The sequence below is a fragment of the Lycium ferocissimum genome, chromosome 2, assembly GCF_029784015.1.
Source record: "Lycium ferocissimum isolate CSIRO_LF1 chromosome 2, AGI_CSIRO_Lferr_CH_V1, whole genome shotgun sequence".
NCBI lineage: Eukaryota > Viridiplantae > Streptophyta > Magnoliopsida > Solanales > Solanaceae > Lycium > Lycium ferocissimum.
Window position 1 is genome coordinate 65,098,076 of NC_081343.1, and position 23,129 is coordinate 65,121,204.

Below are 23,129 nucleotides of genomic sequence, written 5' to 3' on the forward strand. Positions count from 1 at the left end.
ATTCGTTTGTTTCAATTAATGCAAACGGAAGGGAAAAAATTTACTGCAGACAACTAAGTTTTCCTTTCTTTAATTTTTTTTAACTATATATATATATTTTGTGGAAGACATACAGTGCATACTTGCACCAGTAACCTGCATATTATCATTCTAAAGTTTCTATTCTATTTTTAGGAGACCGTTTGATCAATAAATTAGCTATGCAAGGATTATATATAATGCAAAATTATATTATTTATGCAAAGAATAATAATGAAAAAAATATTACGTGGTGATAATGTTACAAGAATTATTATGTTGTGATTAATAATGAAGTGATCATTATACGAAAAATAGTATATATCTTATGTTGCATATACACGTCTTCTAATTATTTAAAACCGTTAATCAAATGTTGCATAAATTATATGAAGATTATTTTCATAACTAAGCAACCAATTAAATACTGCATCAATTATGTGGAGAAATATTCTGTCATTCTTTTATGTGAGATTTTATTATATCGTAATTAATTATACTAATACAATCAATAAAAAAAAAATAACCAAGTGTATATGGGGACATATTTTAGACCATATGAATAGAAAATTGAAGACAAAGTACAACTAGTAGCAATTTCTTTCCCCTTGAACCAAATGGGAGACAGGGCGGTAGTACGCAGTACACACATGATTGAACTTTGAAGCATAGGAATCTCCGACCACACAAATAAGGCGCCAAAACGATGTGGATAAGGGCAACACTGTCATTTCACCAAATATCGTTATTTGCTTGGAGAGGGGTATTTTTGGAAGTCCAAATCACAACATTATCTATTCCATCCACCGACCACCGACCTAACTCTCCCACCACAGTTTTTAAAATTCCCTAAATTACCCAAAAACATAAATTCCTACTCCGACTATTCACAAACAACAAAAATATTACTCCCTTTGTCCATGCGATATATTTTCTTTTTAATCTATCTAAAAAGAATGATACATTTTTATATTTAAAAATAATTTACGACCACACAAACATTCAATGCTTATTTTAAACAACAAATTTCAAAAAAAAAAAAATTCTTAAATTTCATGCCCAGTCAAACCATATCATATAAATTTGAATGGATGGGGTAATTCCTAACCATAATTAATATAAAATTAATAATCTCATTGAATTATTGTAATCATCTTTTATATACTTTAGAAAATCCATTTCTCTGTCGTCACCCCTGAGCCAAATGACAACTGCTTTTTCCATTATTGAATTCCCCCTAAATTTCCCTTAGCTCACATAATACGCCAACTCCATCATAAAAACAGCCAATTTTGCAATTTTGATTCCAAAAACAGAGAGAAAACCCAAGAGAGAAAAAGTGGAAAAAAAAGGTATATATTTGCACCTACATCTATAGCTATAGATGGGATTATGAGGATTTTAGGGAGCTTTTAACATGGCGGATGGAACAACAACCACCATATTTTATGAGGTACGAGCAAGCTAAGCTTTTGAATAAAGAAAAGGGGCCTATAGAAAACTTAATATTTATACTCATCCAGCAAGTTACTGGTATTATTATTGTTAAGAGAGAGAGAGAGAGAAAAGAAGATTGATTGTGTCGGTGCTTTTAAGATATTTATTTTTCATTTTTATTTTTTTTATAAGGAGTCTTTTATTAGAATTAAAAAAAAAAAATCCTTTTAAGAAAATCAGGGTAGAGTAGCCAGAACCGCTACACCACAATAACTTTTTTTCTTCACTTCCAGCTTTTGCCTTTTCATGGGTATTCTTTCTCTCTCTGTTATTCCTCCCAGTTTAGCTCTAGATTACAGGGAAGCAAAATTTTTGTAATTAAGCCCCTGTAATTTTACATAATTGTATACAGTTAAGAGAGAAAGAAAGATAAGGACGACAACAGGAAGATGGAGGTAGGTGCTGGGGGTCAAAGTGGAGTTGCTGCAAGTTCAGGGGGTTGCTGTGGTGTTAAGAGAAAAAACGAAAGGCGTTACAAAGGGATACGTATGAGGAAGTGGGGAAAGTGGGTTGCAGAAATTAGAGAGCCAAACAAGCGTTCAAGAATTTGGTTGGGCTCTTATTCAACACCTGTAGCAGCTGCTCGGGCTTATGATACGGCGGTTTATTATCTAAGAGGGCCTTCGGCCCGTTTGAATTTTCCTGAGTTTTTGGTTGGTTGTGATGGTGGGCTTAATGATTTGTCTGCTGCTTCAATTCGTAAAAAAGCTATAGAAGTTGGTGCACAAGTGGATGCTGTACAGAACTCACTTGCAACACATCATCACGACCACGGCCACGGCCACGACCGCGAAAGTCCACAAGAAAAGGTGCACTGTGAGACTTCAAGCCCGTCAGAATTGAAGCCTTGTTGGTTTCAAGAAAAGCCCGATTTAAACTTGAAGCCCGAGCCTGAAGATCCAGAATTGGATTACTGGTGATTGGTAATATTTAGTTACAATCGATATTATTGATAATAGTAGTATTAGTAGTATGTATGCTAGTGTAATTTTTTTGTCTTTTTATTTTTGGATTTTTGTTGGGGGAAGAGGAGGTGCTTTGGTAAGAATACAAGCGCCGCTCCAGGTTGTGTCGACTCCTAGCTGGTAGCCTAGGATTGTTATATTCTTAAAAACTATCACCTCTTTTCTTTTATTTTTAAGATAAAATTATCAGCTCAACAGTTTTGATGTTGTTGTAACATGTAAAGGGTATTTGTGTTGTGTTATTATTTTGTCTAATCGCAATTCAATTTGTAAGTTGCTTGGTTGGGGGCCTTAGTGGTGGTGGGGGAAACAAATGGTAGTGTGAATGATGGATTATGCATATTGGTCATGTTAAAGACTTAACCAATTGTTTATTTGGAGAAGAAAATGATGAATGATGATTGAGGAGTGAGGTGAGCGTGTGTGGCGGCGACAGAAAAGGGTATTTGGGAGGGGTTAAATTGTTAGTCAATTCTTTATTTGTTAATTTCTTTTTTTGTAGTGGTTGATATCATGAACAGTGGATGGGAGAAAGACATGTCTGATAGATCATTGTACTATCTGGTCGCACTGCTAGTACTGAACTGGTAAGAAAATAGACCAGCGGATCCAAGTGGGAAGTGGCCGCGGCCACTTGGGGTTGGGGAGGGTGAGGATGAGGGAACAACAAAGGCCCTACGATGGCTCGAGTTTGGTGCAAGTGGATAATATTATGTGATTTTGTGTTTGCTAACTGTGAACAAAAAATGAAGTACTCCTATGGAGTCAAATTATGCCCGCTTCAATTATTTCCTCATATATAATTTTTTCTTCTACGAGTATAAATATCGGGTAATTTGGATAATTATGTTCATTAAAACGTAGATATCATCTTTTTTAACTACTCCTATGTTTTGATTTTGCATTTTGCAGTTACTTGTAGTAGCAGGGGTTGAAGTTCAATGTTCGGTATAAATAACTTTGTGGTCATGGTTCATTAGTAAGAAGAAATCAAACTGACTGTATTGTTCTTTGGGCACGGTAAATACAAATTCAGTTTATTCAATCTACTAGTGAGCTTGCCTGCACTTTGCGCGGTATAATAATAAATTTAAAATAATCTTTTCATAGATTAAGTGGAGATAGGGAGATAAATAATTAACTTTTTGGATTGTTGAATCAATAAAACTCAATACATGTATTAGTATCAATCCACATATATTTCATTCATTCATGAAAAAAAGAAATTCATTATTATTTAAAAATCAATCGGAGAACTGATAGAAAATATAAAATATTATTCACAAAATAAGTTACCAAAAAAAAAATTCAGGAAATTTAATTAAATTTCATACACATGTAAAAGAAACTGCAAATAATCTAACTCCCGACACCTTATTATCATATACAAAACTTTCATATTCAGCAAGGACCCATTTGGTCATAAAAATTATTCACTTTCTCCGGAATAATTTTTCAAAAATCAATATTTGAAAATTTCAAATCCAACTTGAAGTTATATTTCAAATTTGGAAAACAACTTATAACCTGTTTTCCTATTTACTTTTTACTTTTGAAGTTGTAATTAAATATATTAAAGCATGAACATTATTCCAAGTACTCTTTGCAAAAAGTATAATCAAACACACCTCCATCTTCAACTCCAACACTATAATCCCAAATAAAGTGAAAAATACTTAGAATCTGTGGCCAAACGTCTACTAATACGCATGGGAGGAAGATCCTATTTCCATGAGTCTCATATAATTTCTTGAACAACTCTATTTTAATAATTTTAATGATTTTTATTTCTTACAGATAGAAACTTTCCTACCTGAAATAATCAAGAAAGAAATGAGAAAGGAAAAAGAAGAACAAAAATGGAGAAAGGAGAAGCAAGTTATTCCTTACAAAAGATAATGACCGATGCAACAATTTTCACTAACCTGCAAAAAAAACAACACAACTAAAGTCAATAAATATGAGTGAGCATGAAAAAAAAAAATAGAAAGAAAAAACACAAACTAACAGGGAGCCTTAAACAAAGATCAAAAGCATAATATTTCCAACTAGAATCAATGGAAATAGGAAACAAAAAGAGGACAGAGTACTGTACAAAGCAAATACTATTCTTAATACGTAGGGACACCTAATACGGAGGGTTTATAAAAGACATCTTACTTTGAAAGAAAATGTAACCGCTACAGGAATTGCAAGGACCATAAGTCATAACGCATAACAAATTTTAAGTGACATTTAAGTTTCTTTTTAGTGTAGCAGATAAATGGTAGAAATGAGAAAAAAATCCAAAAATCTGAAAAAAAAAAAAAAAAAGATAAATAGCATTCTAGACCATAGAGAGGTGTCATATCATCTTGTTTATGCCTAGCTTTATTATATTTATATAGATTTATGAATAACTTTAAGTTAATACTACGGAGTATATGTTTGGGAAATCAACACAATATATCCATAAAACAAAAAAATATTTACCTAGCCATGTCCCCTTATAAGCTAATTTCGCGTCTACCCTATCAGTACATTATATATTTCATATGGGTTTCGGAGAGGGCTGATGAGTGTTTTTAAAGAAAGGAATGAAGCCATATGTGATAAAACCATGGTATATGAGAGATGGGGTGATACCCAGAGGCGAATTTATGTATTAATTTTGGGTCACGTGAACACATGGTCACTCGACTAAACTCGATATATTATGTATATAATTTTAAAAATATATCTAATATTACCTGAAGGAACACATGGTCAAACTAGGTTGAGTGGAGCACTGGTTAGGAGCTTTGTTTATTTCCTTAAGGTCTCGGGATCGAATCGAGCTCCTGCACATTCTATGCTTTTATTTTCTAAAGCAGCCTTTTAACTTTCTTTTTTATATTCTTCTAAATCCTTTTTCTTCTATAATTCTAATTACCCAAAAGTAAAAAATGTGTTTCTTTTTTATATTACATCTAATGAATTTTTTTCCTTTATTTCTAATTACCCAAATCCCAAAAGGCAAAAGAAATCAAAAAACCCCATAGGCGCTAAGTTGCAACGAACCAAAGGCAAAAGAAATCAAAAAATCCCATAGCTAATGGTGAACCCATCCTCTTGAAATCCTGGATTCGCCTATGGTGATACTATGTTGGTATCACAGTTTTGAGAGCACCTCGGTAAATAGTTTTGGCGCATGAAAGTAAAGGGGCATTTTCGGGTAATTATTTTGTCTACAGTGACCATTTGTGTACTTTTCCCTATATATTTAGCAAGGATTGAATAAATGGACTAGCTTAATCATCTACTGAAATGCTCATGTGATTTTATTCCATAAAACATGACAATTATTCCTTTTCACTAATTTACCAAAAACTTATAGGCGTACAATAGATTGAAGTATCTAAACAAAACAGCATAAGAGAGACCATAGACATTAATATAAAACATTTAACTACACAAAAATAGGTCTTCTGCAGTAGTTACATAATATATTACTCCATCTCAAGCAAAAATTAACTCTGTCTAGACTTAGTTTTAAAGAGAAAAGTATATAAAATTTAAATAATCTATAAAAATATTCGTATGTTGATTAGGCTTGATCTTGTCTAGTTTAATACCAAACTAAATTAGACCAAGTACATTTTGATTCTTTAAATTGGTTTGACTCTGAATTTTTATTCGATTTTTTTATTTTCATTGAACACTCTACTGTGCATATTATAATTGCAGATATATGAATCACCAAAAGAAATTTTATCTGAATCGTTAAAATAATATACAACTTAGTAGAATACAATTGTTCTCCTGTAACGTAATCTTCACTAATGCGAGTCCGCAAATTTTTTAACCCAAAAAGTGTCTAAAGTTACCAAAATATCCCGCAAAAAAAAAAGAAAAAAAAAGAAGAAGAACTACCTTTTGCGCACTAATTTAGTGCGCAATAGCTAGGTTTTTTTTCCACACAATTTTAAAGCTCTCAAATTCACGTTTTTTTCATACTTTGACGCAAGATTAGTCATGTTTCAAAACTCCGAGATATTAATTTTTTATATAGAACTTGATATCTTTTTTTGCGGACAATAATGTCGGCTCATTACATCAAGTTTATCTAAACGTTTGCATCGTCATTTTAGGGGTTGTAAAGTGCTCCGAAGTAAGTTTTGTTTGTTTGAATCTTGTTATCTTTAGGTTTAGGTCTTTTATTTTATAAGGTTTTGTTTCAAGTGTTTTATTTTTTTAGTCAAGGGATTACTTTTTTTCGAGAGATTCAAAATAATTCATCCAATACGAGAGGTTCAAAATAATTCATTGCAACAACCAAATAATACATCATTATTTACAATAACAAAATATTTAAAATAATACATCAAGTACGGGAGGCTCTTGTATTACGAGACGTAGTTGCACCACTACGGCCTCGTAGGCTACACAAACGCTTATCATGGCCAAACTGCTCACACGTCGAGCACCTTCGAGAGTATGTCCTATCCGAAACATCCATTTGATTGGGATACCGAGTTCGTGCGTTAACTCGAATTTTACGGATATACTCCTTGTTAGCAACCATTGAAAATGGCTCGTCTAGCCAATAAGCTTGATCACCAAGTGGGTAGAAGCGGCCTTCATATGCTTTAGCGTAACTTTTGGCGCTGTATTTCGATGCCACATAACTTGTTACCGTATTTCCCATTGCCTCGAAATACTTGACGGCATGAGAACGCGGCATGTGGTATGTTTGCCACTTACCACAACTGTACGTTCTCGTGCCCTCATAAACGGTATGTATGTTCCTCCCTTACCACGGTAATAACCTGTTGTGATTTCATACACACGTTCATTCAGGCCATACTCGGTCATCTTGTGCAGCTGACTTTCTTGCCTGTGATGCTCCATCATTTTGAAAGGTTTTGGCATCCATCTCCCACCCTCTGCTAATATGGCTCTGTCTTGCTTGGTTCTTGTCACAAACCGCTCCACAACTTGCATGAAAGTCATTCTTACCATTGTAGTAATGGGTAGTCCCCGAGCAAATTTTAGCAAACCATTGAATGACTCCGAGCTGTTTGTTGTGAGCATCCCCCATCTCCTTCCTTCATCAGCGTGTAATGTCCATTTTTCAATTTCGATTTTCTTCAACTAAGTATATGCTTCTGGACTCACTTCCTTGATCGTCTCCATCCTCGCAAGCCATTTTTTTTGTTGATGCTCTATCGCAGCCACCCACATCAATTTGTTGAGTGTGCCGTTTCCAAACTTCGTTTAAAAATTTGCCTTGATGTGCCTTAAACAATAGCAATGGTAAGCAAAGGGAGACTGCCACCCCTCCAAACTAGACATGCAGTGCATTATGCCTTGATGTCTATCAGATAGCACGCATATGCCCATACGATCCTTAATAATATGCTGCCTCGAATGTGTCAAAAACATCCCCATGCGTGGTTGCTCTCGTTAGCGGCAATTGCGAAAGCAAGAAGGAATATCGACCCATTGGCATCCATTCCTACTGCAATCAGTAGCTTGATGTCATATGCACCATATACATGCGTGCCATCTATGGATATGACTAGCCGACAGTGACCAAAACCATCAATAGATGGTTTGAATGCCCAAAACACATAGTTGAAAATTGTACCGCCCTTAAGCCTCCACTCTATAACAGTTCCTGCATTGAATTTTTGTAGAGCTGCCATATACATCGGCAACGTCTTGAAAGAGCCCTCCCAATTTCTATAAATCATCTCAAACGCACGCCTACGCCCAAGAAATCCCTTTCTCTTGCTTATTGTTTTTTAATATACCTGTTTAACGTTTCTAATGCAATCTTTGATGGGGATCCTGCAAAAGTTTAAACAAACAACACTTAGCAATGACAATTTAGTTGATGTAAGAATTATAATGAACTAGGTCGAATAGGTTACCTTGGGGTTTCGGCAACGTCTTTAAGTAGCACTTGAGCAATCATATTTATATCTAAATTAAAATGATCTGCGCTCGATTATTCCATATCACAAATGTGACGTTTGTGGAATTTTGTGATAGCCCACATGCCATCGGGGTTTTCAATTCCACGAAGCATCCATTTGTGACCTTGATACTACCGTCGTCTACAAACTAGTCTCCATATTTTTCTGGTTGAATCATCAACCCTATACTCCCTCATTTCCTTATAACAATAAATTTTCTTGCTCTTTGCAATACTTTTTTTTTATCCGAACACCATCCCTTTTTCAAGGTAGCAATCATCTTTTATAAGATCGGCCGGTTCTACATTGATCATCTTCTCCGGTGAAGACAAAGGCATCAGCCCGACCTTGAAGATTGTCTAGATATGGAATATTGTCAGAATGCCACTGCATTGGGCTTTTGGGAGTTGGGTTTTCCGGCAGCGGACTTTGCATCAATGCTATTGAATTTGCTTGCTACCCACGAGATTTAACATCGACTTGTTCGTCTTCATCATCATCATCGGTTTGTTCTGCATTATTCGGTTCGCTATCGCTTGATAATGTCTCACAATAATTTGGACAATCATCACCATCTAAGAAAGGCCTCTTCCTACACGAAAAGTAACATATTTTAAATACTAACATCAAATATATATGGATTATTTAATATCAAGGTGATGAACCTACCGATATTGATCTATATTGACATGGTTTGGAGAAAGATCATCTCCACCGAACTGAGTGGATTGCCCAAAATCATCATTTGGTACCACTGGCGAGTTTTGTGAATAATTTTCAACTCCACCAAACTGAGAGTTTTGGATATTTGCCGATTCTGGAATGTATAATCCATACTCTCGGATCGGACTCATTTTTTTATGTAGGTAAGCGACTAATGTTTCATAGTTTAAGGTTGTCATGGAAACTTAACACGGGCTTTTGGTTTGATACTATAACGAAGTGACGTTTCATTATTGTCATCAAGTATAACTCCATCCCAAAAAAGAGAGAAACCCTAACGGTTAAAGAAGAAGAAGACATTTTTTCTTTGAAGATTGAGTTTTTTCAAGAACTTAAAAGACTTAAACTTATGAAATGGATGAGTTTTTACCTCATCCAACATTCATATTAAATAGGCAAAATATGAGCGCAAAAGTGAACATTTAAAAAACGTGGGAACTCTATTGCCCATAAAAATACCGCGCAATACTTTTGCGCATGAAAATGTTGCGCAATAGGATAAGATTTTTGAAATAATGCAGCATGATATTGTCAAATCAAGCATAGTGTGTCATAAAAAGAGGACAAATAATGCAGCATTGTGTTGTCACATCAAGCATAGTGTGTCATAAAAAGCGGACAAGTATAGGGTGTCATCTATGGCTGTTATATTGCGCATTTAAATGTTGTGCAGTACAAGTTAGTGTTATAAAAAACGGTCAAATAATGCAGCATTGTGTTGTCACATCAAGCATAGTGTGTCATAAAAAGCGAACAAATAATGGAGCATTGTGTTGTCAAATCAAGCATAGTGTGTCATAAAAAGCGGACAAGTATAGTGTGTCATCTATGACTGATATATTGCGATTTAAATGTTGCGCAATACAAGTTAGTATCATAAAAAGCGGTCAAATAATGGAGCATTGTGTTGTCAAATCAAGCATAGTGTGTCATAAAAAACGGACAAATAATGAAGCATTGTGTTGTCAAATCAAGCATAGTGTGTCATAAAAAGCGGACAAGTATAGTGTGTCATTTATGGCTGATATATTGCGCATTTAAATGTTGCGCAATACAAGTTAGTGTCGTAAAAAGCGGTCAAATAATGGAGCATTGTGTTGTCACATCAAGCATAGTGTGTCACAAAAAGCGGACACACTATATTGCACATTTGAATGTTGCGCAATACAAGTTAGTGTCATAAAGAGTAGTTTATGACATGATTGACGAAAAACTAGCATTCACATTAAAACGAGTTATCATGTCATTCTATACCCAATTTGCTGATATTGGTTCTATTACATGTTTTACCCCACAAGACATATTTGAAGCAATGGGTAGGACATGGGAACTAGATGATGATTTTAAATACTCAAATAACCCGAACAACAGATTCAATTGACAATACAATAACACAATAAGAGAGGAGTGGGATTGGCGTGTCAGGGAGGCTGCAGCGCTTGAACAAAACTTGAGGTCAATAAGGCTTAAACGCCCAAAAAAATGTGCTATGTCAATGCCTCGTGACACTCCACAAGAGTTGAATTTTGCTCTTAACCGTTTTCACGAAGAGAATAATCGGATGGAAATATGTTGCCTAAGGGTAGAATATGGTCAACATGGTTACGCAAGATTCAAATCCAAGTGGGATTCGGACTGTAAGATGTCCGATGACGATTAATAATTTTTTAAAATAAAGTAAGTAGGTAGGGTCATAATGATCACCCCCAAGGGTGCTTGGGGGTTTCCATCTATATAAGTAACCTTTCATTTGTTATTAGACTATAACATTTTCAATGTCGAGTAGTAGAAATGTAGATTGATCTTTATTCCTTCCAAAGGATTCGAATAGCAGTGGTGATGATAGTTCAAATGATAGCAACTATTCCAGTGAATCAAGTTTTCTCAATAACAATGATTTCCCACTAGACTATATGAAACCCCACCTTCTTATAGAGCGTAACGATGATTTTTGCAGCGTGAAATATTCAGATCCACGAGAACATTATTGCAGGTTACGCCGAGAATGGGCACGTCGGCTTGCCGAATCAGAACGTCTTATTCGTGACTTGAAAAATCTCAACACTCCAATCCCAACAAGGTACTCAATAACCATGCCTTGAGAAGGTCCAGAAACTTGCGAGCTTGCCATACAAAGGATTAGAAAAGAAACCAACGGAATGCTAGCAAGACGTTGTAGATTTTACATGCTAAAGTTGGCCGAAGAACAAGCATCATCAACAAGTAGAGAATTAACATCTACGGAAAAAAAATATGTCTTAAGAAACCAGAAACCCAAAATATTGTTCTGAGGACGATATTGAGGACTTCTATTCTGATGATGATTAGGGGTTATTTTGGTTCACTCTATTAGATTTTGGGTAATTTAAGTTTCGGACTCGTGCGGTCAATTTGTATTTTGAGTTTATGATGAAGTCACCAATTTGAATAGTTTTAGTATGTTTTTAATTTGCGTTGATTGTTATAGTCTATTATTAATTTAAATAATCTTCTTAAAACAAAGTACATAAAAATAATAAACAATAGAAACAAAGTACATAAAAATAACAAAATAAATAGAAAATACACAGAAAAACAAATTACATAGAAATATTAAACTTAATAAACAAAATACATAGAAATAATAAACAACAACAACATAACACGAATAGTCTTCCAAAATTTCAGTTTTTCTTTCAAAGCATTTTTCTCGTGTCGAGTTTCTCTAAGGTTGGCCTTGAGAAAATTTTGTTTTTCTTTGGATTCTTTTAGCAACACCTCCAAAAGGTCAATTTTTTCTTTAGCTTTCATAAGGTTAAATTGCAAGTCAAACTTCAAGGTATCTCTTGAGATACGTGAAGTTGCGGTATCTCTATCAACAGGAGGCTTTTTAATCTTCGCCGCCACCGTTTTATTCACGGGAATGCTATCGTCCCAACGAAAATGTTTGCAACTGTCCATATCCTATAAACATTACAAGAAAATCAATTTTTAAACGTATAATATGTAGATAATGTGAAAATAATTTAAACCCTAAAAAAATGTAAAAACACTTACTTCGGGCACTTTACAACGCCAAAAACGACGCCCCGGATTATTATCTGGTCCTTGATGTTTTTAGCTTACAATAACGACCACATTCACAAACATTGGGTTCTATAGCAAAGTTTGACGTTTCAGAGTTTTGAGACATGATTTGGGGGGGGTGGGGAGCTAATGTATGTTGAAAAAGTGAAAATGGAGGAGGTGAAGAAGAGTAGCTTGGAAAAAGAACCGGGCGGAATTTATTGAAGGCCTTTGCGCACTAAATTTGTGCGCAAAAGATAGTTTGGTTCTTTTTTTTTAGCGAGGTATTTTGGTAACTTTAGACACTTTTTGGGTTAAAAAAGTTGCGGACTCTCACTAATGCTAGTGACGAGACTATGGCCCACCAGCCATTCCCGCTTGCCTGCCATAGTTTGTCCTTCTTCTGTTTACAGAGATTAACTTCATTGTCAAATCAAAATTGTCACATATGCACTAGCAATAGAATAGTTTTCTTAATGTAACATCTTTTGACCTGGCACAACATGTACACTTGACTTGTCTTTTGTATGATTAGTAGTAGAAAAAAAATTTAAAAACTTATTCGATTCTGAACACATCAAATTGGAGTTTGATCAATTAAATATAAATTTAATTACTAATCAAGTAAATTTAATTCTTTAAAATTTGAAAGATGATGTATAATATAACAATTTTAGTGAAATAATGTTAAATATTTAGAAAGATCTAAAAAATAAAAGCGCGCATATTACTTAATCGGAGTAATACATATGCTATATTTGACAAAAACAATTAATATGAGGTGCGAACCCAATGCTTTCAGGCTTTTTGACAAGAGCTGAATTTGGACCATAATCATCTCGGAAATAGTAATATTGACCAGATATAACTAATTACATGCAAAAATAGTGTTAGAAATTAATGAAATGTGCCCACAGCTCCGTCGAGCACCGTGCCAAACTTCCTGCCAGGCAATTTATAAAAAAGCATCATCGACTGCTGCTGTTGGACACCAATAAATTGAGGAAAAGGATTTATCCGGTTTAAATGGAGAGATTTGGGTTCTCTTCCTCAAATAGTTCTCCCTACTTACAAAAGTAATACTCGAAAAAGGAGGGGGGAAAAGGCAATTGATCAAATGTGAACAGGGATGCTTTCCCATTGAGACTCGTGAGCTCATACATCAATTTACTGGGGACCTGCCAAACTCAATAACAAAACTATCACTATCAGCGTGTGGAAACGCCCTGCTTCCAAAAGACAGTCCCAGTCACTAGCCACTAGGGCCCCAAGCAGCAAAAACTAAGATTGTGCCATTTCTGTCAACAGGACCTGTTGAAATTCTTACATGGGGCTGTTCTTTTATGTTTTTTTCCTACATAGGGTTACCCAACCACCTCAGCACAATTACAGCATTTAGTCAGTCGATTTGTAGTTCAACAACCAAAGACAGAAATGCAGCCCATCTAGAGCTGGGTTCCACACAAAAATAAACTAACAATTAGAACATGACAAGAAAAATCATTGATAACAAAATCCCTAGAAGTCCATTCAATCAACGAGCAAAGTTCCATAGTCAACAAAGCTGCCTACTGTTTAAGGTCCAACCTAAAATGTTTCCCACTTGCAGTAAATATCTGGTTTTCTTCTGTGTTTCAAAACTCTGAAGAGTATTGACTCAAACACTTTGCCTTTGCACGTAGCCTCTGAACAGTGTCATATATCAGAATGAACTCTGCAATGGTTTTCACGCTGATGAACTCTCACTAATCTCCTACAAGTTTGTAATTTACATAGATATCCTAGTCTGATGCGGTATGGTTGAGAGCTGCAGCTTATATAAGTTTGAGTGCCTTGACCACCAGATCCTTTAAAGAAGGGACAAACTGCGGTACATATTTTTACAGTTACCTTATTGGTACATGTCAATCTTCCATTTCGGTAGCCCGCTTTATTTGAAGGGCGGCCCTTACAACGTTTCCCCTTGTTATTATTCCCACCTTCATTTCACAATGGTCGATCGATTAGAAAATGATAGGATAGAGAAGCTGCAACCAAACAGTGCTTCAGAAACTTACCAGCTTGCCATTACCATCTACCACAGGAAGCCGACGATATTTTGTTTTAAGTAAAAGTCTGACAGTGAAAGAAAGAAGTACGTGAGGAAAGTCTTGGCAGTCTCATTCAATAGAGAAAGCAAGAAAAGTATATAAGGTCAGTGCAAGCAATTACTTAGGTTTAAGTAAAATAATAAGTAAATAAGAGAACCTCGCTGCATCCTCAAGATTGGTAGATTCACGAACTACTAAAGGAGCAGGTGTCATCAGATCACCAACCACTTTCCCTTTGGTCTTACCAAGCAACTTTTGAACCTCATTGAATGTCTGCAATTATTATTCAGAATGTGCCACAGCTTGATTAGCTTTGAGGTGCTATGTGATACTGTTAATACGATATATAATCAAGTGCATTTTCACTGTTCTTCCTCACAGCAAAAAGATGACAAGCTACGACCACCCAATTCATTAATACCATTCCACGGATGCCAAAAGGCCTGTAAATATCCACTGTATGGAAGTGACGGTAGTCCGGATAAAAGGTATCTTTTGGAAGGGAGACCCAAGTTTTGGGAGAACAGGAAACAGGGAGTATCTAGTCAGAAATATCTTCTAGTAAGTAAGATGAACTCAGTACAACTATAGAAGCTAATAAACAGACAGATGATTATGAGATTAGGAACAGCATAGATGCATTACTAGATACTAGCGTAAAGCCATAAATCTAGAGGCAGTTCAGTAGGCTTCTTCAGTTGGAGCCATTAATTGTGTCTTACAAATAACAAAAAAATTTCCCTGAATTCAATGTCACAAACACCTAAATGGCACAAAGTTGATGTTACGTAATAACAAATAGGTTAACAATCAGGAGCATCCATATGGAAGATCAGCGTGCAAGGATGAATTTGAAGTCCTCAAGAATTCTTGAGGTTGAAATAAGAATACATAAAGAAGGCACTCAAGTGAGGCAGTGAAATCACCGACTTATGTTTCCTCCCCCGATCACCCCCCACCCCCACCCCCCGGGGGAAGAAAAAAGTGAAAGAAAGAAAACAAGGACAAAAATTAGCTGTTTGGGGAGGGGGAGGGGGCAATGAACAGGAAAAAGTAACATGATAATACTGCTGTGCAGTACTTCTCTTTTCTTGCATGGCAGTCAAATGACATAATAGGTTCACCAATTGCAGCATTGCTCTTCTATTCAAAGAAAATTCCATACAGATTAAATATTTGTAGCTATGGGTCCCAATCCCAACCGAATTGCCAACGCACATAAACAGCCATATTGCCTTCTTCCCCTTCTATCCACCCTTCTTTTAAATCCCTTTTCCCCTGTCGATTAACTGAAGGTCTTCTAAGTAGCTTTTGCAATAAGACTTCACCAGGCATGTCATTAAAGTCTGTGCTACACTGAAATCTCTAATATGATTAAAATGAGGTTTAGTGGGGAAAAGAAAGAGGCACCAATCAATTCTTTGATCACATGTTTCCATTGGGCTTTTTGTTTTTCATCATCAATTCTGAAGAGAATATCCACCTTTGACTACAGAAAAAAACTGAATAGTCTTCTATGCAGAAATCAAGATCTTTTTGGATCTCACGTTGAAAACAAAAATATGTATCTTAGTTAGCACTGTAACTTTTTTTGAAAAAAAAAAGAGATAAACAGTAGAACAAAGGCATTAATATTTCCTTACTTTCCAGTTGCTGTCTACTTCAGGGAACATGCCTGCATCAGCAGTTCCTGTACATGAGAAAAGTATTTGAACAATTAACATCTTATCAGGATTTTACTATATCAGTTTAAATCAAATAGAAAAGGGGAAATACAGAAAAGGTGGAGGACTAACAAAAAAAAGAAAGAAGAGGAAGGAAAGAAGCAAAGTTTCGTTCTACCATTGTTCTCAAGAACACTAGTTCATTAGCAGCTCAATTTGCATCTCTGATCTGATAATCTAATTTACATTATTACTGAACTAATGGACTAAACAATTCAATCTTGAGCAATCCAACGGGACTCAATAATTTAGGGGACTATGTTGTAACTGTTAAGTTGCCTGTTCTTTTATGCCCTATAGTCACGGCATCAAGTCATCATGATTCTCATAACCATCAATTACATTCCTCTCGCATAAATAAATTAATTCCCCATATAAAAGTTTTCTAGCCAGCATGAATGAATTGTTTCACGCAATTCCGCTTTCAGATAACCAGAGTTTGAGGAAGTAGATTTCCAAAATCAATTGCAACTTTTTTCATTCGACCATTGCCTGAGTTTAGGGTTCCAAGTGGGTGTAATCACTGCAATTCTGACATGAATTCGTTCCATGACAGAGCACGAACAATATCAAAGTGAAAAACCATAATCATGCCGTTAGAAAGATTGCTTTCTAGGCAGGAACGATATCGAAGTGAAAAAACGAAATACAGGATAAATGGAATATAAGATGAACATGCGGAAAGAAGGGACAGTGGAAGAGATGGGAGGAGGATTGTGATGGGAATGCATTATCCCTCACAACTCACAAGGGATAAAAGAAACCACATATTCTTAATCCAAATAAACTTTCAGTTCTAGATAATGGTATTCATTGCATATAAAGAGAGAACATAAGCCTGGGGGAGGTTTTCAATAGGACTTCGGCTACAGATTAAAAAGGTCCCAAAACAGAGAAGCACAATAAGGAATTTGTCCTTACCAGAACTTTGGTTAGAGTTCAAAACGGTGAAAATCCCAATAAGGAATTAGGAAAGCCGTAATTTATTTTCAACTTATCACCATAAAGTAAGGCTAATAACATTCATAATAACTTAACACACTTTCTGTTAATTACTAAGAAAATGTTTCGGAATTTTTCTGTTTTATGGACATTCCAAATCAAAAATATTAGGCCAAAATAGTCGAGGTATCAGAAATTTCACAAAGATAGGCGCGAGCTAACTAGAGAGACATGTAATTGTTACATCTTTCACAAATGAAAAGGGAGATAGAGATGCAGTATACTCAAGCATAAACATAAAGGTTGCCTGGAATATGAAGGGGCAGACAAGTTAAGGAAGATTTTAGAATCCCAAAACTTAAGATCTAAACATTGTTTATGGGCGAGTGTAGTGGATTGTACTCAAATTTTCCATATGGCAGTCCAAAGCAACAAAACACAAGTTACAAGCCAAACATGTTCAAGGTTTCAACGGAAACAGACTAGTAAAAAATATTGGCCAAAGACCAATAGAATTCATTTTGATCTCCAGATGAAGTCATCGTAGAATCAGCATGAAAAATTTACCTGATACAGAGTCTAGCGCTAATAGATCATAGTCAGAAACAAGACCAACCTGCACCATGAAAGAGCTTCTGAGTTTTTAGTGTTTCGATTTGACATAATAATATTACGCTTAGAACGTCCTGAACTGAATATACTGAATCTAATCTGTAGAGGTGGTCATACATTTCACACTAAATACTGATTCAATCAATAACGTAACAGTGTAAAGAAAATTTCCCATAATTAACAGTCTTGATGCATACGAGGTACCGAACAAAAAGATCATCCATGAGATCTTTAAATTACCAAAAGTGGATGGAAACTTATAAGCTAGAGAAGAAATTCTTATTAGTGTGCCATCAAAATGTAGCAAGTAGCTGTCAAAACAAAAAAGTTCTACAAACACCTGTTGCCAGAAGAAAAGAATTAAACAAATTTCTGTTACCAAAAGAAATATTAGATTATTCGTCTTTAAATTACCTGCTTTGTCATTGCTTAATATTATAAGAAAGAGGGGCTTGAAACATGATATTTTACAAATTTAAACCAGAATAGAGAACTGTGATTGCACATAAACTCAGACGATTATAACATCTTTAACAGATCTACAAATTATGGCTTAAAATATTTTAGTGTAAAATGTCAAGAAAAGCATGTATCAAAAGTGTGAGAAGTAAAGCACGTGAATTACTCTTCTAGTATGCTTATCATATCATTAACTAAGAGTTGTTGATTAGAATATGATGCAAATTAAAATCTATCCTAATGGTTATGTGCAATCACATGCATGCCGAGTTGCCGACTGCTATTCTAAAAGTTCCAAAAAGATTACAGGATGTTCTACTTTAGCATTTGTGAAGTACCCCCATCACTGTAAATAACCAGCCTAGCTGTCTAATAAACAAAAGTTATGTCCAGTCTCATAAGTAATCTATATGGGTTTGATATGCTGAACTTATCTTCTGTGTTTAACAAACTTCAGTTTGCACAAGATAGCCACTAAAAGATATTAAAGGTTCCTAATGCTAGATATGATGATATTAATTTAACTGAAATTTAATGACAAATTAGCTTTCAATATGTTATAGTTTGTTTAAGATATGTTCGTGAGTGCTACATAAGCTGGGAAATGAGTCATTGGGTAAGGATACTTACAATCAATAAAGCGTGAACTACACTGGAATTAGCAGCTACATAGCAAATCAGAACTTACCAATTTCCAGTTATCATCAATCACAGGGAAACCAGTGATTCTGTGTTCCACTAGAGCTTCCAAAGCTGTTGCAGATGTTATCATTAATCAGATAATAACTTCATGTAGAGAAAGTACAGATGAACTTGACTACAAAAGTACCTTCATCTACTGATGTTGTGGGCTTTACCACATGTAACTCCTCTTTTTTAGTCATGAAATCACCTACTGTATACACACCATTTCTCGGCTGCCACAAGTAGGAAAACTCATAATTTGGTGGACATTCATGGGGAAAATGCACTTCTTGATGCAATTGAAAAATGCATGTACAGTTCACAGTTGAGAAAAAGGGCTCTAAAAAAGAAACAAATCAAAGAACATTTAGCACCAATTTTTGTTCAAGCAACAGCTTGTGAGCAAGATATTCACATGAGGAGCCAATACCTATTAATCCCACTGTTCCAAAAATTTTAGTCCAGGTTTGCTCCCAAGAGTCAAATAAACAATCATTGTACCATTTAAATGTATTATGTGGTCATTTTGAAATTAAAATGTGATTTATAAGGCTGTCTGTGTAGTCCCTAAATATCGAGTTAATTCCTTGTATGGTCATTGAAATTTAGGGAATTTCCTACAAAAGTCACTTTTATTTTATTTAGGACAATAAAGTCATTCAAGTATCACTATTTTCCTCAAAAAGTACCTAAACACCTCAAAAGCCTCCTTCTCTCCTAGTTGGCATGCCATGTCACTAAAGCCCCATTTTTTTAAAAAAAAATTTACTTGTAGACATAGTTAACTCACCAAACTCATTTAATCAATTTCATATTTTATATCCAATCAAATATGACCCGATTAAAAAGCGGCAAAAGAACAAACTATCATGCAATCTAAATGAATTAGGATTAAAAGATAAAAAATTTAAATCTGTAGATAAGTTTTAAAAATTAAAAAAAAAAATGAATTTGAGTTACTTTAGAGCTTTAGTTTAATATATTGATAGATATTAACATGACAAGTTGGAAAATCGAATATCATAACATGAAATAAATTAAGAATAAATTATATTTCATATAAGACTAATAGTATAATATTTCAAAATAAAAAATAAGAGTAATAATATAATTTTATAAAATAAAGTATTATAGTAATGAAAATTCTATTTCTTTTGCATGAGAAATAAAAAGACCTCAATGGTATGGAGATGGATATGCCAAAAATTACACACTACATATTTAAGAACAAATAACTAAAAATAAATAGGAAAATTTTACAATAACTTTATTTTTTTAAATATATGATTTAATTAGATTTTTTAAAATTTAACCCGATACGAATGTAATCTTTGTATTATCTGTGTAGTTCTATTTTAATGTGGAAAGAATATGTTGTTTAATATGGAAAAAAATATGCTATTTGAGAAAACTTGAATTTGAATAGAAAGATTAAATCACACAATTTTAATTTAAATTGAAAGATAATATATTTGAATCGAGATTAAAAAAATAGGTTTAAAAAAAGTGGCTTAATAGAATATATGGTTTGATTCTTTTGCCGTTAACCATGTCATATTTGATTGGTTATAAAATATGAATTTAGTTAAATGAGTTTGATGAGTTAAATATGTCTATTATAAAATAAAAAAAATGAGCCTTTAGTGACATGGCATGCCAACTAGGAGAGAAGAAGGTTTCTGAAGTGTTTAGGTACTTTTTGAGAAAAATAGTGATACTTGAGTGACCTTATTGTCCTAAATGAAACAAAAGTGATTTTTGTAAGAAATTCCCTAAACTTGAATGACCATCCAAGGAATTAACTCTAAATATCTAATTTTATTTTCTAAATACCAACATTTTATTTTTCAGGTAAGGTAATAGCAATAATGTTACATTTTTTCCTTTATTTACAAACATCCACATCCATTTGTGTTGCACATCTTTGAACCATGCCACAACGCAACCTTAACCTTATGTGGCCTGCCTTGATTCATAGGTTGAGGCTTCCTTCAACTTAATCTGCATAAAGATACTTACCAAGAAATTGTGACTAGCAAATGGTATTAAGTCCAAAGGCGGTGCTAGTGCTTCAGTTTTAGGTTCGGCTGAACTCAGTAGCTTAATCTAAAGTCTAAACCCTGAATTTGTATCAAAGATGCCATTTAATATGTGCAACCCCTATTAATTAAGAATCCATTAACTTTAAAGGACTAAAATCTCAAACACACATTTTAACTCACTGGGTTTCGCCTAAAAATACTAACCTAAACATCCACATAGTATACCATGTTCGAAAATTGAGATTGAAATGCAGTAATTTCCTTTTTGTCACAACATTAAGGCTTAAAGTGAGGGAAAGAGAAATGCAAAATATATCAGAGTATGTGGATTTTTGTGTTCGCAGAACTAAATATATTTTACATTTTAATATCGTTTAATCAGTATATTCCTGTGAAGACATGTCAAATTACAGCTCCATATGTCCATATTAGTTGTCATGTTTCCTTTTCTATAGTCACGTTCACTACTTTTATTGGATTAGATCAATTCAATATTTTAAAATTATAATTTAGATAATCAAAAACTACACGAAAAAATAGTTTCATTTTAATACGGTGAAAAAATATACCTCCGTCAAAACTAATATAATTTGACTTTAATTTAAAAAAAAAAAAAAGTGGACAAGTAATATAGGATATAGGGAGTAAAATAGAAGCACATTTTTAGAGAAAAGCTAAGATAAGAGTTCAATAAAGTGGATAAGGAAGCAAACCGGTACAGAATTGGGCGTCAAAGTATTGGCTGAAGCAAGGCGAGAGTTAGAAAGGCGTAAAGGAAGGTAAAATTTAGGGGAAGCAGCAGCAAATGTGGGGGCGGGCAGAGATAAGAGCAAGCAAGGCAGCTCACGGTGGAGACATATTCCAGACGGCGATATAGACGCCATTGACTGAACAGAGAGAAGAGTTGAAGTGAAGATATTATTATTATGGCTTCGACGGAAATTGCGAAGCCACTACTCTGAAGCGGATGGCCTTGTCAGTTAGTTGTTATTTTCTGGGCTTCTCCAGGCATTAACAATTGTAGTTTCAAATTTGGTGCTTTCGAGGAAAGATATTTTTCCTTCTATTTCCCCAAGTTTGTTTCATTGACCAAAAGGCACATGTAGTTCTCAACTTGTTAATTCACACCTCCGAAATCCAATTGGCCTTCACTTCAAGTTAAATTGCTTATTGACTACTTAAATTTATTCCTAAATTACCTAAATCATAGATTATTATTTTTTGGGTGTATCTAGTAGGACGAATTAATCTTTCTAGGGGAAAAAAAAAAAAAAACTTGACGAAACTATTTTCTAGATATAAAATTCTTTTCAAGGAAAGTATTTTCATAAAGACGGTAATGACTTTTGTAACGTATGTGTGAAAGTTATTTTTCTTTATAAATATCTTAACCTTATTTCAGTTCATCGACTTTAATCAACATTTAGACTTTAGTTTTGACTTTTATGATTTAAAGATCACTATAATGAAACAAAAAAATTCATAGATATTTATGGTTTCAATGTCTACAAGCATGGCTTAACAAATGACACAAGAAATCGGTTACTAATTCTGTTATTCTTCTCTCTATTTCAATAGCTTTTTAAAAAAAAAAAATTATTACTTAAGGGATAGGAGAAGGGGAAATAGGGAGGGGATTACAATGTGGAGATTCGAACCCTCACCAACAAGGCTAATTCTGTTATTCTTCTCTCTATTTCAATAGCTTTTTTTTAAAAAAAAAAATTATTTTTATTACATAGGGGGTAGGAGAAGGGGAAATAGAGAGGGGATTACAATGTGGGGATTCGAACCCTCACCAATAAAGTGAAAGTTCAGGTAGCCAACTAACTGAGCTACTAGATCCCTACTATTTCAATAGCTTTGTTTTGTCATATTTGGACTTGTTTTACTATTTCTGCATTTGATTTTAGCTTTTTAGGCCCTTTCGAAGTGTTTGTCTGATTGGATAATATCAGAATACTTTGCTTGAACTTTCAGATTTCAAAGTTTTTCAGTTGACAAATTTACAATACCAAAAAAATTGGGTCAGTTTGTGGGTCACTCACACAAATGCCCCTATTTCAGGGTGGTCTTTTATTTTTGCCCATCAACACTTTTTGCACGGCATAAATTTATATTTCACTCGACATATGTATTATAATATCCCATAAGTTATGTCAGCCACGGCAAAATTTTCAACACGCCACATAATCTGAAAAGTGCTACACAATTTAGCTGCATAACTTAATTCCGATAGAACTTGTGCCGAGCGAGGAAAAAGTTTAATTTTCGAAGATAAATGTTACAAAACTTATGCCTAGCGAAGCAGGGCTGGATATTTTCTTTAAGTGAGCAATAGGGACAAAAATTAAAGACCACAAATATGAAAGACAAAAATTAAAGACCA

At 34.4% G+C, this 23,129-nt stretch overlaps 2 protein-coding genes across 2 annotated transcripts; one reads left to right on the forward strand and one right to left on the reverse strand.

Annotated features, from left to right (window-relative positions):
* The first annotated feature begins 1,190 nt into the window (after positions 1-1,190).
* Positions 1,191-3,493, forward strand: LOC132046832 (ethylene-responsive transcription factor ERF011-like). The gene is made up of 2 exons (XM_059437590.1): positions 1,191-2,438; positions 2,983-3,493. The coding sequence occupies exon 1, from the start codon at positions 1,905-1,907 to the stop codon at positions 2,433-2,435; it is 531 nt and encodes a 176-aa protein (XP_059293573.1). The 5' UTR covers positions 1,191-1,904; the 3' UTR covers positions 2,436-2,438; positions 2,983-3,493.
* Positions 3,494-13,460: 9,967 nt separating this feature from the next.
* Positions 13,461-21,759, reverse strand: LOC132046833 (CBS domain-containing protein CBSX1, chloroplastic-like). Its single transcript, XM_059437591.1, has 8 exons — positions 21,454-21,759; positions 18,844-18,931; positions 18,703-18,767; positions 17,507-17,559; positions 15,921-15,969; positions 14,435-14,550; positions 14,245-14,302; positions 13,461-14,166 (listed from the first exon to the last, which is right to left on the reverse strand). The coding sequence occupies exons 1-8, from the start codon at positions 21,622-21,624 to the stop codon at positions 14,092-14,094; spliced, it is 675 nt and encodes a 224-aa protein (XP_059293574.1). The 5' UTR covers positions 21,625-21,759; the 3' UTR covers positions 13,461-14,091.
* Between the last annotated feature and the right edge of the window lie 1,370 nt (positions 21,760-23,129).

Bases quoted from the DNA above. Each gene is read 5' to 3' on its own strand.
- LOC132046832 (XM_059437590.1), top strand. From the start codon at position 1,905: ATGGAGGTAGGTGCTGGGGGTCAAAGTGGAGTTGCTGCAAGTTCAGGG.
- LOC132046833 (XM_059437591.1), bottom strand. From the start codon at position 21,624: ATGGCGTCTATATCGCCGTCTGGAATATGTCTCCACCGTGAGCTGCCT. The intron at 14,551-15,920 runs GTAAGGAAATAT...TAATAATTGCAG, and splicing joins AAGTAGACAGCAACTGGAAA to ACATTCAATGAGGTTCAAAA. The intron at 14,167-14,244 runs GTAAGTTTCTGA...TGTGAAATGAAG, and splicing joins TAGATGGTAATGGCAAGCTG to GTGGGAATAATAACAAGGGG.